The sequence below is a fragment of the Python bivittatus genome, unplaced genomic scaffold, assembly GCF_059951505.1.
Source record: "Python bivittatus isolate LINGU-HERP-01145 unplaced genomic scaffold, Pbiv_v1 ctg000690_np1212, whole genome shotgun sequence".
In the NCBI taxonomy this organism is placed as follows: Eukaryota; Metazoa; Chordata; class Lepidosauria; order Squamata; family Pythonidae; genus Python; species Python bivittatus.
In genome coordinates, this window is record NW_028277096.1 from 11,383,058 (window position 1) to 11,396,703 (window position 13,646).

The 13,646-nt window shown below is 38.5% G+C and overlaps 1 protein-coding gene across 2 annotated transcripts in view; it reads left to right on the top strand.

The window, feature by feature from the left end:
- CUX1 (cut like homeobox 1) overlaps positions 1-13,646 on the top strand; it is a 317,286-nt gene that overhangs the window by 124,154 nt on the left and 179,486 nt on the right. For both annotated transcript variants that reach the window (XM_007421772.4, XM_007421774.4), the window contains exon 3: positions 8,821-8,868. In XM_007421772.4, coding sequence (XP_007421834.1) covers positions 8,821-8,868 — 48 coding nt within the window. The remainder of the gene's footprint in view (positions 1-8,820; positions 8,869-13,646) is intronic.

A 13,646-nucleotide genomic window follows, 5' to 3' on the forward strand; every position in this document is an offset into this window, starting at 1 on the left:
ATTTGCTTGTTTAGAAATTGTATCATTATCTGATACTCAGATTGTTAACTTAATTTCAGAACAGGGAATTGGGGATCACACTTTGCTCTTATAAGATGGTTACACATATAGTAAAGTGCTTGAGTGGGGGAATGGATTTTGAGATAAATAGTCAGAAAGGGATTAAGTGTCATGGTCTTCCTTTCCTCATGCTCTTCCATCCAAAATTAACTTTCCAAGGCTGTTTTTCATTGAGTCGAAGAAGAAACTGTTTCGTTACACACTTTTCTGTGCAGATCTAGTTTGTCCCTCTCTGTGTTAAAAATAGGCATGGAAGAAGGAGAGTGGCATGTGGATGGAACAAATGGAGAATTCTGTATCTTCCTCAATTGAAAAAAAAAATGTGTTTATTGATCAGGTTTGAGTAGTCTCTTTTAAAAGCAACTTCTCCCCTGACATTTTCAGTAAATGATTGAACAGAAAAAATTGTTTCCCTTTCTGTTGTTTCTGGACAGTGTTAACTTGCTGTTTCATAACTGATAGCACAATATTAGCGTGTTCGGAAAAATGTGCAGTTTGAAAAAAATTGACTTGTAGTTATATGAAAAGAATTGATTCTGATGTGACTGGATGCAACAGCATTTTCCACGCACAATCTGTTCTGTAAACAATTGTGAAGGCAGTCCATTAATATTTGCACACCGCTGAACATTTTTTTAAATAAAAGATCTGCCATAGAGTGCAATAAGAATTGTGGAAAGGGTTTGGATATTTCAAAAGAAGTTAGTAGATCTCACCCTCTTAAGGGAGAAATCTTGGCAACTATGATTAATTTGTACTCTTTCCTGTAAAACTATCGATGGCCATACATTGTTTAAAACAAACAAGCAAACTCCCAAACCTGCAAAATTATCATTGCAGAAATGGTTTTCTCCTGTGGTATCTTTAATGTTGTCTGTTACTTGCATCATTGAAAGATTCTTGCAATGTTTTGTTCAATACAGAAGTACAAAAGATTTCTTTCAGTGTCTAGGTCAGGGCGCAGAACATTTTCAGGCTGAGGATTAAACTCGGTCTTTAAGAAATGATAGGGTCCACATTTCAAAAGGAAGGAAGGGCCATGGCAGAGATGTTAGTAGGAAGAGACAGAAGCTAAATTTGATTTAATTGAATTTAAATTTAATTAAAATGTAATAACATAGTTAACATTTTCCTCCTCCTATTAATTCAATAAAATGGATTAAAAATTATTATTTGTGGAGGGATTCTGGGGTGTGTTTCTAAGGCTTTCAGGTGCTAAATGAGAACTTAGGACTTGTTTACCAAAATTGTTTACCACAGGCCGGGATCCTCTTTTTCTGGCAGCCTACATCAACATATTTTTTAAGAGGGCCTGTTGAATAACATCTTTCATTTGCTTTCTGTTTCTGGATCTTTTTGCTGTCTCTCAGACTCCCTGGGAGCCTTGTTTAAAGTTCTTTCCAGCAAATGGGGCAGCATATGAAATAGCCCATCCCCAATCATCAGACAGAAGGAAATTTGCTTCTTCTCTCCCCATATGTTCCTTGGTCTGTGAAGCAAAAAGGAAAATACACTTTGGTTCCATCCATATCCTACAATATTTCTAGGGCTCAATGTATTTGACAGGGTTCTTGGTAACGTACTCGGCAATATGCCCATAGGACCTTCCCGTTAAGTGGAAGAAGGTAGGAATGAGGAACAGTGGTAGTGCTTAAAGTAATATGGATCAAATTTCCCTATACTTCTTCATTCCAGAGCACCGATAAATAGAAATACTGGGCTACCATCATTGCTTGCTTCCTGATTTTCCTGATTTTCCTGTGTCTCTCCCTCTCCCCCAACCTATTGGGAGAGGCTCAGGTCTAGAGACTTAAGTAGAAGGCAGATGAAGGCTTAATCATTCAGCACTCCTCTGTAGAATTCAAGATAATTAAAAATAAGTCATTGGGGGGGGGAGGGAGAAGAAGTCGTCTTTGTCAGCTTAGTGGCTCCAGATCTTTCCAGTCATGTCAGATGCTGAAAATGGGCCATGAATAATATCTTTGATACTTAGTGAAATTGCAAAATTACATCCCCAGTTGTATATACCTCATCTTGTCTTGGTATTTCACAAGACCTAGATGTAATTGAACCATTTTGACTTGAATAACTAAGCCTAAAGATTGTAGATCAGGAACAAAGGAGGAGATTGTCCTGTTGTGTCTGAGCAAATGTAATAATACAGTTTTGGGGTCAAATGTGAGGATGGAATTTCTCTCCACCTTTCAAAGAGAACCATGTAGCATCCTGACACATGATTGTTTGATTTGTTCTTACCAGATTTGCCCAACCACAGTAAGTCATCCTCCTTTATAAATGCCATTTTTTGCCTTGCTTATTGGGCAAGCCAACATGATAGGAAAAAAAATAGGTCAGGAACAGTAATCCAACCTTTCTTGTGATAAATAATTAAAGTTAATGGAATTTTCACAAGATCTCTGTGCTAAAGTCATTCTTAATGCACCAGTATGTTCTTTTTCTGCTGCTGTAAATCAAGGTCATTATTTTTTTATTTATCAGAAGGGATAGATACCAACATTCTCCTAAATGTAATTGAAAACTAGGGTATTTTGTGGTAACACCATAGTGGATTTCTAGGGTGAGCTGTTCTCATGGAAATAAAAAACCTCAGAGTAAATGCACTGATTGTGGAAAGACTGGGCATTTACTGAGTGGTACTAATGAATGGCAAAATGGCTCCTTCTGCCCTGTGGGGAGGCACTGCCTGATTCTTTTTTCTTTCCTTCTTAACCTGTAAATATGCAAATAGACACCTAGAAAGTCTAAATAATTCTCCCAGTGTGTGTTCTTCATTGAAGGCCATTCCATTTACAAGCAGCAAAACAGTATTTTTTAGCACATCTTTTAATATTAATGAACATTTACTGTTAAGCACCTTCTGGTTATTGTTAGGATATACTTAGTTGCTGCCTATGGAAAAAAGGAAGTATTTGGTTTTCTTTGGGGAAAGGATGTAAGTATTGCTGGACTTGTATCCACTCTGTGTACTCATTTGTTTTGAAGCAGTTCTTTCCCTGCATTGAACCTTACATTAAAAATAAAATAAAAAATATCCAAACACTTGAAGCAGCAGAGATAAATACAGATTACAATTAAGAAGCAAATCAGTATGTTCAGCCCACAAAGCCCCAGAGAAAACATGGTTTTAGCCAGGGACTAGAAAGATTAGCAGCATTTGCAGGTAAATTGAAAGAATTGGGGGGGGGGGGGTTGAGCACATACACAAAAAAGCCATCTTTCTCATATGCACCTGCCTAACCACTAGGTCACTTAGAATAGGTGTACAGATGATCATCTCACTGGAATGGGCAGTTTCTCATGAGAGCAGTTAGTCTTTCATTACTATATACATCCATTTGTATATAGTGATAAAAGTAATAAAGTAAAGTAAAAGTAATATAGTAATAAAAGTTGGATTCTCAGAAGCTTTATCATGTGCAGATTCTAGGAGAGAGAGAAAGGAAAGCATTTCCCTTGCAAGAATAGAAGTCTTCAGGTTATGGGCAAGTGTAAAATACTTGCCAGATATTTTGGATTACAATTCCCATAAGTTCCAAACATGAGTCCCATTAACCAGACATTATAGGAACTGTAAGACATCAAAAGAGCAACATTTACCTCTGCTTTAAGGCATCATGTGGGGATACTGTACAGTGAAATGGGGTCTCTGAATTCAGACTCCAGGGCTCTACCCTTCTTTAAACCTGGCAGGCAAAACTGTGCTATACAAATCCCATATAGTTGCAGTATTTGCCTGAATATAAGGTGTTATAAATAGCCCCAGAGCTAGGTGCTGAGCCTAAATAATTTATATTTGTTGTGAGGACTATTTTTTTTTTCTCTTTCCTGATTGCTGTCTGAGATTTTGACCTCTAATTCTCTTGGTCACCACAGTCAAGCCACTGGCCTCCACTGTTCCTTGCCTTCTCTCTGGCACTCCTATCTCATTTGGACAGCCCAAATCCAAATTCTGACCATCAAGTGGCTCATTTAATTCATCTTTTGATCAGTAGCAAAGTTACAATACATAGAGGACATTGAGCATCTGTAGCAAAGTTACAATACATAGAGGACATTGAGCATTTGATGCCCATTGAGTCTTGGCATGAGTTATTGTTGAGAACATACCGACTTTCACTATGACAAAACAGACTAGTAATTCATTCAGAAATATACAAATTGCACTGTCCTGTGAGCAACTATTACTTGTCCATGCTGTGCTAACAACTTTGGATGTATTATAAAAACAAAGTTGCTTCTATTTCATCAGGTTCATGCAATTTTGTTGTTGCTGCTGTTATTGTTCTTGGTCACCTCTCTGCCCTACAGAGAACATAGTGGTTTTGGTATAGCGCAAGTCATCCAAAACACTGCCCCCTCAATAAATTACTCTAAAATTCTTCACATTTAGATTACCAAAGCATCTAAAATCATAATATTCAGCCTTCAGCAGTTTTCTGTGTAGAGTTATTCCTTAAATTCCTTTAAAAATATCTTTTAGCTAGGGAGGAAGTGCAAATAAAGAATAGGCAGAAAGTTGGAGTGTCTTTCATGATTCCACAGACAGATACAACAGCCGAAACAATGACGGCACTGAGGCCGATGTGAAGAGACTTTTGCTGTTCAACTCCTCACCCGGCTAATACCGCCCCGCCCTGCTGGGGGAGATGGGCAGCATATAAATGTAATAAATAAATAAAATAATAAATAAAATATTCATAGAGGAGAAGGAAACAAAACACAAGGAAGGAATTTGGTTCTTTCCTCTAATTTGATTTTGCTTACAGATCCACCTTATGGACGGTAGCTCTTTATGTCATGAGATCTCAGAAGTATGGTTTTGTTAAATCAGGCCTGCCAATAGCTGGAGAAATCTAGAAAACAAAACGTATTGATATATATACCAGAACAGTTCAGTCACAAAGGAAAATGAAACTGTTGAGAGAGGCAATGGTGCTCAGAAACTGCCAACTAAATCCTAAAAGGGAATGATCCATGGCTGGTAATAAAAATACAGTGGAAAGGTGCTAGCCCATTCTAATCATGAATACTTTTTCATAGAATCAGCTTTAAGGAATTGGATCAGTGGTTCATTCTGAAAGATAAGTTACTCAAAGACTTGATTCAAACAGACAGTTTAGTGTTAATGACAATAAGCTTGGGCTAATTTTAAATGCCTGTGTGATATATGGCTACTGTTTGCTTGTCATCATCTGCCTCCAGCACCTTCCTGTATCGCCGCTGTCCGACATAGGTGCCTGCTTGCTTTGGCTGGGCAGCTGGGATCATAAAACAAATGGATTATAGAACAAATGAATCCTAAGTTCTCATGGGCAGACTCAAATTATATTTTGGACACATTATGTGAAGACTTAGCTCTCTTGAGAAGTCCATAATTCTGAGAAAGTGGAAGGAAAGAGAAGAAGAGGACAACCAGCAGCAAGGCCTTGATTATAGTGGTGATGGGTGCATCACTGGGACAGTGATTTAGGTCATATTTATTTTATTTTATTTATTCATTTATTAAATTTATCTCCACCCATCTCCCCCTAATGGGGGACTCTGGGCGGCTCACAAAACCCATTAAAACAATAAATATATAAAACATAAAAACTATATAAAACATTACTAAACAAGAAAATTGTTTTTATGCAGAAATATTGAAAATTCAAAAGGGTTCACAAACTTTTAAGCACCAATGTATGTTTGTGTGACTCAAGGTAAATATATGAGCCATAGCGTATGTGAAAAGGCTTGGATAATGATATTCCTGCCAAAGTCCCAAGCTGGTCTTTGGTATCTCTCATAGCAAGCAAGGTATTGGAGAACCTCTACCCTTGAGAATATGTGATACTGGATTAAATGGATCAGCAGTCTGAATGACTGTAAAGAGAGATTATTGATTTAAGATAGGGATAAAATGATTCTTGTTTTGCTCTAAGAAATTTTAGATTTGAGGTGATACAATAATTCATACAGGTAATGAATTATGGCCATGTTTTCACCATGATTCAAACCAAACATTTTGCATATTTTAAATATTTTCAGTAGGAAAAAATTAAACACACATAATGTGATAAAAATGTATTTTTAAAGGTGTTGTAAAATTCTAGAAATAGTTCTAGGAAAACTACATATTCTCACATTTTGAATTGTGCTATAATAAACATAATGAACAAAGGGGATTTTATGTTTGTTGTCTGATCCAGAGGCTCTTTTTCGTTCTTGCCATTCTTTTAGACTCTGTAAGCCTTCCTTATTTTATTGTTTATTATTATTATTATTATTATTATTATTAATAATTATTTATTTATTTATTTATTTATTTACTGTCCATTATTATTGGGGTTATTATTAAAATATTGGGATTATTAATTAATATTAATAGTATAATATTTATAATTATTATTATAATATTGGAGTTATTATTAAAAGATCCAGACTTTTAAGTCTTTCCCTCCATAATCTTAGTCCTGCTTAGGTGCGATGGGATCAACTGTTTGCATTTTTAAAAATCAATGCATACTAAAAATAAAGATTTACATTACATTTAATTTGTCCCTGAAACTTGTCACTGTAATTTAGGGTTGGTTTTTTGTTTTGTTTTGTTTTTTTGCACAGAAGGGTATCTGTTTATGCACTAGCATATCCCTCTTATTACTTGCTTTATTATTCACTTACCAGCAATCTTCCCTTTCTGTCAACCTTGATTTTTTGTTTGTTGTTTGTTTCCTTCTGGCAAACGCCAACACATATTTTGAAGAATGATGCTACTAATTTAATTTATGATACCCTTGAATGATTCGAGTCATTTGTGTTAACTAGTACTTGTTCAAATATTTAGTGTCATGTAGAGATAATTCTACCATGAATCTTGCTGGGAACAAATTTGGATATATGGCTGCCAGCAGATTGGTGATGGGATGAACAATAGTAGGATTGAAATTTTTTCTGTTCATCCTTCTCTGGGAAGTGGAAAAAAAAATCTATTCCGAGGAATGACAGGGATTATACTGGTTCTCTCAGTCTTCCCTATTTTCTCGGTTTTTAACTTTATTGAGCCATTGTCTGTTCCGGAGTTCAATCTTGCAGTCTTTTTCTATGGAATGAATACATATACTTACACGTGTGTGTGTGTGTGTGTGGGTGGGAGAGTGAGAGAGTATGTGTGTGTGATGGCTGGTGTGGGTCTTCCGGGCTGTGTGGCCGTGTTCTTGAAGTTTTGTTTCCTAACGTTTCGCCAGCACCTGTGACCGGCATCTTCAGAGTGCAGGAGCACAGACAGGAGCAGTTCTCTCTGTGCCCAGGATGATGTGGCCCTTCTGTGGGTATTTATAGAGATCTGGGGGGGGGGGAAGGGGGGATGTGTGTGTGATTTATTTTTCTTTGTTAGATTTAAATAAATAGGATTTATTTTTGTTTCTTAGATTTATATCCTGTCTTTTTTACACTATCCAAAGATGGCATACATAACATTCCCTCCTTCCATTTTTCCCATTAGGTTGGGTTAATAGTGACTGGGCCACAGTCCCATGGTGAAGTTCTCTGGTGGAGGGTGAATTCAAACCTGTTTCCCCAGTGCCAGTCCAAGACTTTTAATCACTACACCATCCTGGCTCTCCTACAGATGTGCATCTATAGGTATAGATAGAAGGAATACACCAGCCCTGGCTACTCATCCCTAGTGCTATGTACCTTTTGGTACAGAGCTATAATGTGTGATCATTGATTTCCTACAGAGTCCAAGGTGAGGGCTGGCACTGTTTTCTCAACTGCCAATTTAATTAATTGCTATTCAGGTGCCAAAGGATAGGACACTTTTGGCTGCCATCATACGTGGAACATTTAGCAAGAATAGGCATCATTTCTTTAAAATACAAGCCAGAGAATCCACTGATTATGTCATCATTGACCAATGCATTTTAGTGAGAGTCCCCAGATTATAGAACCTGCTGCCTTGCAAATTCTTAGGTTTTAAGAAACTTTAAAGGATCAGTCCATCCGTGATCAGTTTTATAATTATCACATCATTTTATTTTCTTTTACTGGCTGCCATTTTTAATCTCCCCATGCTTGCCATTCCTTTTGATGGCTTTATATTTTATTTCCTATTTTGAAAAAAATCTTTTGAAAGACAAGTTATAATTTCTCTTCTAGCAATTAAATAAATACAATGATGCCAACTTTTGGGACAGGAGTGTTAAAGACTTGCTCAAAAATTGATTTTTGAAGATAAATATACTGGTAAGCAAGTAAATTGCTAATGCCGTGTATTTCTCTTATATTGAGATTTACGTGCATATTAAATAAATAATGTCCAATCCCTGGCACATCAGAAGAAGGCTGTGCTTCAAACAGGGGTCTAGCTCGATCCCTTTCCATGTGGCTTCACATGTTTTACATTCCATTAGTCATTCACTGCTCTGTTTCAGTTGAGTTGTTAGACTGAAGGAGTTCATTGATTATCCAATATTACTACAGGCTTTTGTTAACTAATTCCCCTCCTCTGGGACAATCATAATTGTATATCAGGCGAGATTCATAAGCTGGTTAAAAATGGATTTTTGCTACATTCCTTGCTCATAGCAATGTTTTGATTAAAAATGTTATCAGCTTTCAGCTAATATGATAGAATTGGTAGAAAAAAGGAGATAAGAATAGCTGATGAAAACATTTCAAATATATTGAAGCAGTTGCATTTTTAGCCATTTTTCTTTAACGACCCATTTCTTAACCTATGTGTTTGCTTTTATCTTCCAGGACTTACGCAAACAGGTAGCTCCACTATTGAAGAGTTTCCAGGGCGAGGTAAGCTCTTTCTTCCCATTTCTTTTCAGGACAGTACATTGCCTGAAAGATTCTTCAGGGCTTGGGATTCCCTATCATGAGACATTCCTTTTACTGTTATTAGCATAATATTATGACTAGTCATTACTTTTTCTTTGGCTCAATTAAAATTGCACCCCAGAAAATGTGGCAACTTTTTTTGTCATTTACACATTTGTCACTCTACAGTATTCCTGCAAGGCTGCAAAGCTCCAGATGGCTACTGAAAAGCAGCAGAGAGTGAAGATATGACAACCATGAGATTTTGCAGCACAAAATTCAGTCGCCACTATGGAACTTTGCAACATATCACCATTACCATTAGGGGCCCAAAATAATATATGTGAAAGCTGAGAGAAAGAAAACAGAGCAGACACACAGTCAGGAAACAGGGATGCTCCCCAAATATTCTGACTAGCCACGACCCTTAGCAACACCTAAGACACCTTTTAGAAAAATTGAATGTTACATTGGCCCAAAATGATTGAGATCCTGTGATTTAAAGAATAGTTAAATATCTGAAATGTGCAAAATTTGTGAATCTGTGAACAGAACATTCTATTTCCCTCTGGAATGTTCTATTCCAGTGGTAGGCTGCCCCCACCCCCAATGGCATGTACCAGAAGGAGGTTCAGAGGGAAACAGAACGTTTTGTTCCCACATTGACAAATTTTGCACATCTCATCTAGCTATTAGAACATATGTTCTAGTTCTGATCACTCAAATAGGTTTAGGATTGATTTTACAAACTGCATGCCTTAAAAGCGCGCAGAAAGCCGCCTTCTACCAAGTCCACACATAATCCAAGGTCAAATTCCAAAAAGGGTTAGTCATGGCCAAGGAGACATACAGAAGATTAGTTGGTAAATTGGTCCAGAAGTCAGAAGCCAAAGCATTCTAATTCTAGGCAAAGCTCCAGAAGGCAAAGATAAGAGAACAAAGGTTAGAATTCAGGCAGCAAAGACTCAGTGAATCAGAATACCCTCTGCAGAGTACAAGGATAACCAGTTTCAGTTACTATTGAGCTATTCTCAGACATACAACTTTATATGAGAGGTTGTAGCTAGCGTGCTCTTACTCAGCTGGTGCTCATTAAGCCTGTTCTTGCTGCAAGGCTATCCAGATGTATTCAGTTAGCAGCCATAACTTAGCCCTGCTTGTCAACCATAATGTGGCTGCAAGGTTCCCTAGGCATGCTGGGCTACTCTTGAGTAGATTTTAGGCTTTCTCCCTTGCAAGCAAAGTCTGTAGTGCCTCTTGGCTCTTGTTCTTTTTTTGCCCACCACTAGTGTTAAAGTCTCATGTCCAAAAAGTTATTGCCTGCCTCAGATGTAATCAGTTGGTGTGATGATGATGATGATGTTGTAAATTTATATGCTACCCGACTCCCAATAACTCTGGTGGCTTACAATCATTAAAACATTTAAAAATAAAGAACAGTAGGAAACACACACAAACACAACACAAGAGAGAAGAACAATGAAAGCAAAGAAAGTAAACCCAGAAGGGAGGGGAGAGGGAGGGAAGGAAGGAAGGAAGGAAAGAGGCATCAGTCATCTTCTCCAAAGGCCTGGGCAAAGAGCCATCTTTGAGGCACTTCAAAACAGCACCAAGGTAGGGTAGGAGCTGTTGGAATCTCGGGGGGGGGGGGGGGGGCTTCATTTCAGAGGGCAGACGCTGCTACAGAGAAGGCATACTTCTGGGGCCTTGATAAGTGGCATTGTTTAATTAGTGGAACCCTGAGTGTGCAAACCCTGCCAGATTGAACAAGTCAGGCAGATACTATGGGAGACAGGCGATCCCTCAAGTAACCAGGCCCTATGCTATGTAGATCTTTATAGGTAGTTACCAGCACCTTGAATCGCACCCAGAAGTAAAATGGCAACCACTGCAGCTTGTGAAACAGAGGTGTTACATCAACATACCAAGGCATGCCCATCATTGCCCACGTCACTGCATTCTGGGCCAACTGAAGCTTCTGGGTGGTCTTCAAGGGCAGCCCCATGTAGAGTGCATTGCAGTAGTCAAGTTATGAGGTGACCAGGCCATGAATGACTTGTCTGAAGCCCCTCCCCACCCCGATATAAGAAAGGACACAACTAGTGCACCAGATGAAACTGGGCAAAAACCTTCCTGGCCACAACTGCCACCTGCTCATTGAGCAGGAGCTGTGAGTCCAGGAAGACCCCTAAAAACCTTTTGACAAGCAAAAACGGGACAAGAACCTGCCTCTCTACATTCTGATATTAATGTCAGTACCAGTACCATTCCCATGGATTGTTTGGGTGCAGTAGAGAGTCTAGATCAAAGTCCTCAGTGGAAGTTCTCAGGCTAGTAAGGAGTGGCTACAGATGCCTAGTGTAGACTAGTAGGATTGCCTGACCACTTGCTTTTGCTTCTGAGAAGATGTCCTCAGATGAAGGCATGAAGAACTTGTGACCTTCATGTCATGGTGATTTGTGCCTCTCAGTAGTTCTAGTAATCATGTTCAGCAACATTGGAAGAGGCACATTTCTTCTATCCTTGGTTTATTCTGACTGGCAGAAACTCTTCAGTGTCTCAGACAGAGAAGTTCCTTTCGCATCACCTGCTGTTGATGTTAAATAGGAAATGCCAGGGATTTGAATCTGAGGCTGCATGTTCTACCACCATAAAAGCAATAATCTTTTCCAAGTTTGGCACGTGACTTTTGAAGCTGAGGAAGGCTTTCAAAAGATGTCATGGCTGTGCGTTTCATAGCTGAAACAGGAAATATCAAGACAGTGGAAGTCTTGGGGATGTCTGAACTTTAAATGTGACACCTCTACTTGATGTGCCTGCCCACATTCCTTGGCCCAGGCTCCTTGATCCACTCCTGGAACTTCAAAGTTTGGAGGGAGTTGCTCCGGTAGGGAGTGCATTTTTCCTCATCCTACTCCTGCAGCAATACATTTATCTGTTCAGACAGCAGTTTGAAGAAACATTAAACAAGCTTCAATATAATGACATCATTTCTATCCACAACTACTTCTCTCCCAAACTGCAGTACATTTTCTATTGGTGGAATACAGTAACCCCTTGTGTAAGAAGAGCAATTTCAACATAGAGAAAAGAGGCAAGTGATAAAAGTGTGATAAAAGTGACTCTCAGGTCTAGAACATTTCTTCTGTGACCCACTAGAGTGTATGTACTACAACTTTACTTGCACTTTTTCTTATAGAACTGCTGTCTCATATGCACAGTGTACTATGCTGGAGTTCATTGTAAAAAGGAAATATGTCATCTCTTTTCACAGAATCATAGGGTTGGAAGGGACAATTTAGGCCACTGAATCCAGCCTCCTGCTCAGTTCAGGAATCCAAATTAAAGCATCCCTAACAGATGGCTATCTGGTTGAATGCATCCAATGAAGGAGAGGCTATCACCTTCTCTGGGTAATTGGCTCTGGGTCATTGGAATGAACCAATTGGTTCCATCATGTTTCTTTGGATCCAGGCCAATGTAATTAATTCACTCATTCGTTATTCACTTCTTTCTATATATAGATCACCTTTCAGTGTTAAAACTCACAAAGTAGCATGCAGTACGTTAAAAAATTAAAACTTATCCAGTGAGCCAACTCACTGTTAAAATATGCACAAAAACCAGGAGTTTAAAAAGAAGGAAGGAATGCTTTTCTAAAGAGGCCAGTTTGGGTGACCTCTCTTAGAAGCAAATGGTAACCTCCCCAGGAAAGGGCATTGGACATCCCACGCATGAGAATATTGGCATTCCTTAGTGGAAGTATGGATAAGCAGTGGAAAAGCCTTTCAAGTGTTTCCTGCCTTAAAACAGCAGAACAACATGCTATCATTATTCAGCAGCAGTGGCTGGACTGTGATGAGGCTGAATGAGTTGCCAAAAAAAATCTGGAGTCTTAGGTTTCCTGTTCTGCAGTAAGGTCTGCTGTTCAGGGAGGTAGGGAAGAAGTGAAAAGATCTGAGTATTGTGTGTCCCGTGTGTAAGCAGCACTGATCTATTTCTTACATCTGACCTCTTGCAGGCAGCTGTTGAATACACTGTAACTTTGCATCCTAATGTGATGCAGTGAGAGATATAAATTATCCAAGGTTTCTTTAGTGAGGGATTTAGAAGATTGCCCTGCTCTTGAGATATCTGCTAACACTGACCAATCCTGAATAAGCTCTTGTTTGAAATGGCATGTTTGCTTCTATAACAACAGACCTTGATTCAGTACAAAGCTAGACTGAATTCTATAGCTCTGACTGCTTCTGTTTCTGATTAGGTCACCTCTTTCTTTCTATGTGTAAGTATATATTGTGTTTGTGCATATATATTGTGAGCCACCCAGAATTGGTCTGGAGTCAGATAGTAGCCCAAACATGAGATCTCAAGGTATCCTAAAGAAAATTAAAAGCATACAGGATACAAGAAGTATTAAGAATGCACAACCGTTTAAAGAGCAATTTATCATAGCCGCATTAACAAATTCTCCCAGAGCTACTGGTATTTACCTGAAAGGAAGATAATTTCTGTTTTAAATAAGAGGTTCATCTTAGATTAACTAGAAATATACACACACACATTCATTCACTCATTCTGCCTCAACATTTTGGGAGAGGTATACGTGTTCCTTTCAATACCTGCCTGAACAGGAAGTTATTGCTAGCTTCCCAACATTGTGTGTAGGAAAGAGAAAGAAAGGTGGGCGAACGCATTGTCATCTGGGGATGACAGTGAGATCACTGAGATAGCCTTGATCTTTGAAGCCGTTTGCTAAT